The sequence below is a fragment of the Branchiostoma floridae genome, chromosome 14 (genome assembly GCF_000003815.2).
Source record: "Branchiostoma floridae strain S238N-H82 chromosome 14, Bfl_VNyyK, whole genome shotgun sequence".
NCBI classification, from domain to species: domain Eukaryota; kingdom Metazoa; phylum Chordata; class Leptocardii; order Amphioxiformes; family Branchiostomatidae; genus Branchiostoma; species Branchiostoma floridae.
In genome coordinates this window covers 9,377,121-9,378,953 of record NC_049992.1, presented here as the reverse complement: position 1 = coordinate 9,378,953, position 1,833 = coordinate 9,377,121, and the positions used below count along the sequence as shown (strand labels likewise).

At 43.0% G+C, this 1,833-nt stretch overlaps 1 protein-coding gene across 1 annotated transcript in view; it reads left to right on the top strand.

The window, feature by feature from the left end:
* Window positions 1–25: 25 nt before the first annotated feature.
* LOC118431125 overlaps window positions 26–1,833 on the top strand; it is a 9,354-nt gene continuing 7,546 nt past the window's right edge. The window contains exons 1-2 of the mRNA XM_035842243.1: window positions 26–275; window positions 1,170–1,361. Coding sequence (XP_035698136.1) covers window positions 146–275; window positions 1,170–1,361 — 322 coding nt within the window. The 5' untranslated portion in view covers window positions 26–145. The remainder of the gene's footprint in view (window positions 276–1,169; window positions 1,362–1,833) is intronic.

Here is a 1,833-nt window from a genome sequence, read left to right as displayed (position 1 = left end):
TGCTAGATATCTTCATATGGCATTCTGGAAATTTTGTTTGGTCATATTTTTAAGTGGAGACATGTAAACACTCTGCTACTAAAACCGCCCCCTCCCCGTGACCTTCCTTGATTCCACTACTGCCGTCTCATCTCTAGTTTTCAGCATGAGAGTTGTTCTGCTGATGGTCGTGACGTTGGCGCTGGCCAGCCTGGTGCTGTCTAACACTCATTGCCGCCGCCTCCGTTGTACAGGGAGGAGGAGGTCGCCACTTGTTAAAAGAGCAGCACCTGAAGGTAATGTAGCTAGGATGTTTAATTTCATTAACAATTATGAGTCTCATAGCCTAATCCCGCACGAGTCCAATGTTATCACTATCAGTGAACCAAACAGTATGAAGATCCGTCAATCTCATCTTGAGTAACGTTAGGCAAACATTATGAAACATGTGATTGGAAAAGAGACAAAATATTAGCCTATATTGTGTAGTATGTGTCTGATTGGCAAAAAATTATCGGAATACTACTACAGCATTTCGACCGCACAAGCGCAGTTGCATCCTCTTTACGGAGGGAAACAACTCGGGAAGGGGTTGATGGATTGTCGTGATTTTATCATGGAGGTTATGTTTTCACTAGCGTTTGTGTGTCTGTCTGTAGACAATTAAGATGACTCAAGAACGACTGGATGGATTGGTTTCATTTTTGGTCTGTTGGTAGGGTGTATTGAAAGCTAGAGATGATTAGATTTTGGGCCCCCTAGCGGCTTTTCTTGCTACTGCAGCGTAACTTGTGGTTGCTAAATTCGTGTTCTGAACAAGCTATTGTCACGATTTTTGGTTGCTCTTGTGCTAAAGAATAAGTGACATAAGTTTGAGCCCCCTACCGGCTTGTTTCGGGATAGCAGGGGCATTTTTGTTAAAAACTTCAGCATCTGAAAATGATGACTCAAGAGGAACCAAGAATTTTCACGTTTTTTGGTATGTAGGTACGTAATCCAATGTTGCAGAAAATGAATTATACAGGTGTATATTTACATAATCAATTAGAATACTTAGTATATGATAGCAGTTTTTTTCGATGTATTTCTTCTCCCCGACATGATATATGGTCTTGCCATTTGGGTGGTATATAGCTTTTAGCGTCATGACAAAGTGGAGCAAGTCTCGTCTTCTTTTCATATGGCTACAGGAGATGACTTTGAGAAACAAGTGGAGATTCTCCATGAGGTTGCAGATGAGATAGAGAGAGAAGTGGAGAATGCGGAGGAAGATGCAGCTCTGGATCTGGTGATGGAGGAGCTGGAGGAGCTGGTGGAGAAGAAAGTGGAGTCCTTAAAGGAGGAAGACGGAAAGCTGGAGGGAGGCAAAATTGATCTTGATGGTGAGGTCTTAAACGCGCATGGTCTTTTTAGCGAATGCCCACAAACGCCCACTCTAGAGAAGTCCGCGCTGCACGAATCTCATTTTTTTGCTTGGAATATGTCCACATTGTGCTCCCATGTATCAATCCTGAGTTTCGAGTCAATCCATCGACCCGAAGTGACATAAATCAAAGTTTTCGATTCTCGATGGTCTTTTTAGCGAACGCCCAGTAAAATGTCTTTTTAGCGAATGCCCACTATATCCACAAAAATATCGGTCGTCGCGCAACGACACCTAAACCTACCGCCACAAACATGTTCAAGCTGGTGTCCCATTGATGTGTACGGAGTTTCCGTGCTTTACAAGCATTCTAAGTCCCTGTTTTTGGTCAAAATGTACAGCGCCGATACTGCCATACATTAACAATGGCAATTAAAAATGGCGGGCACTAGTCATGTGACCTCCTTGTGGGACTGTTCTATAAGTATCGC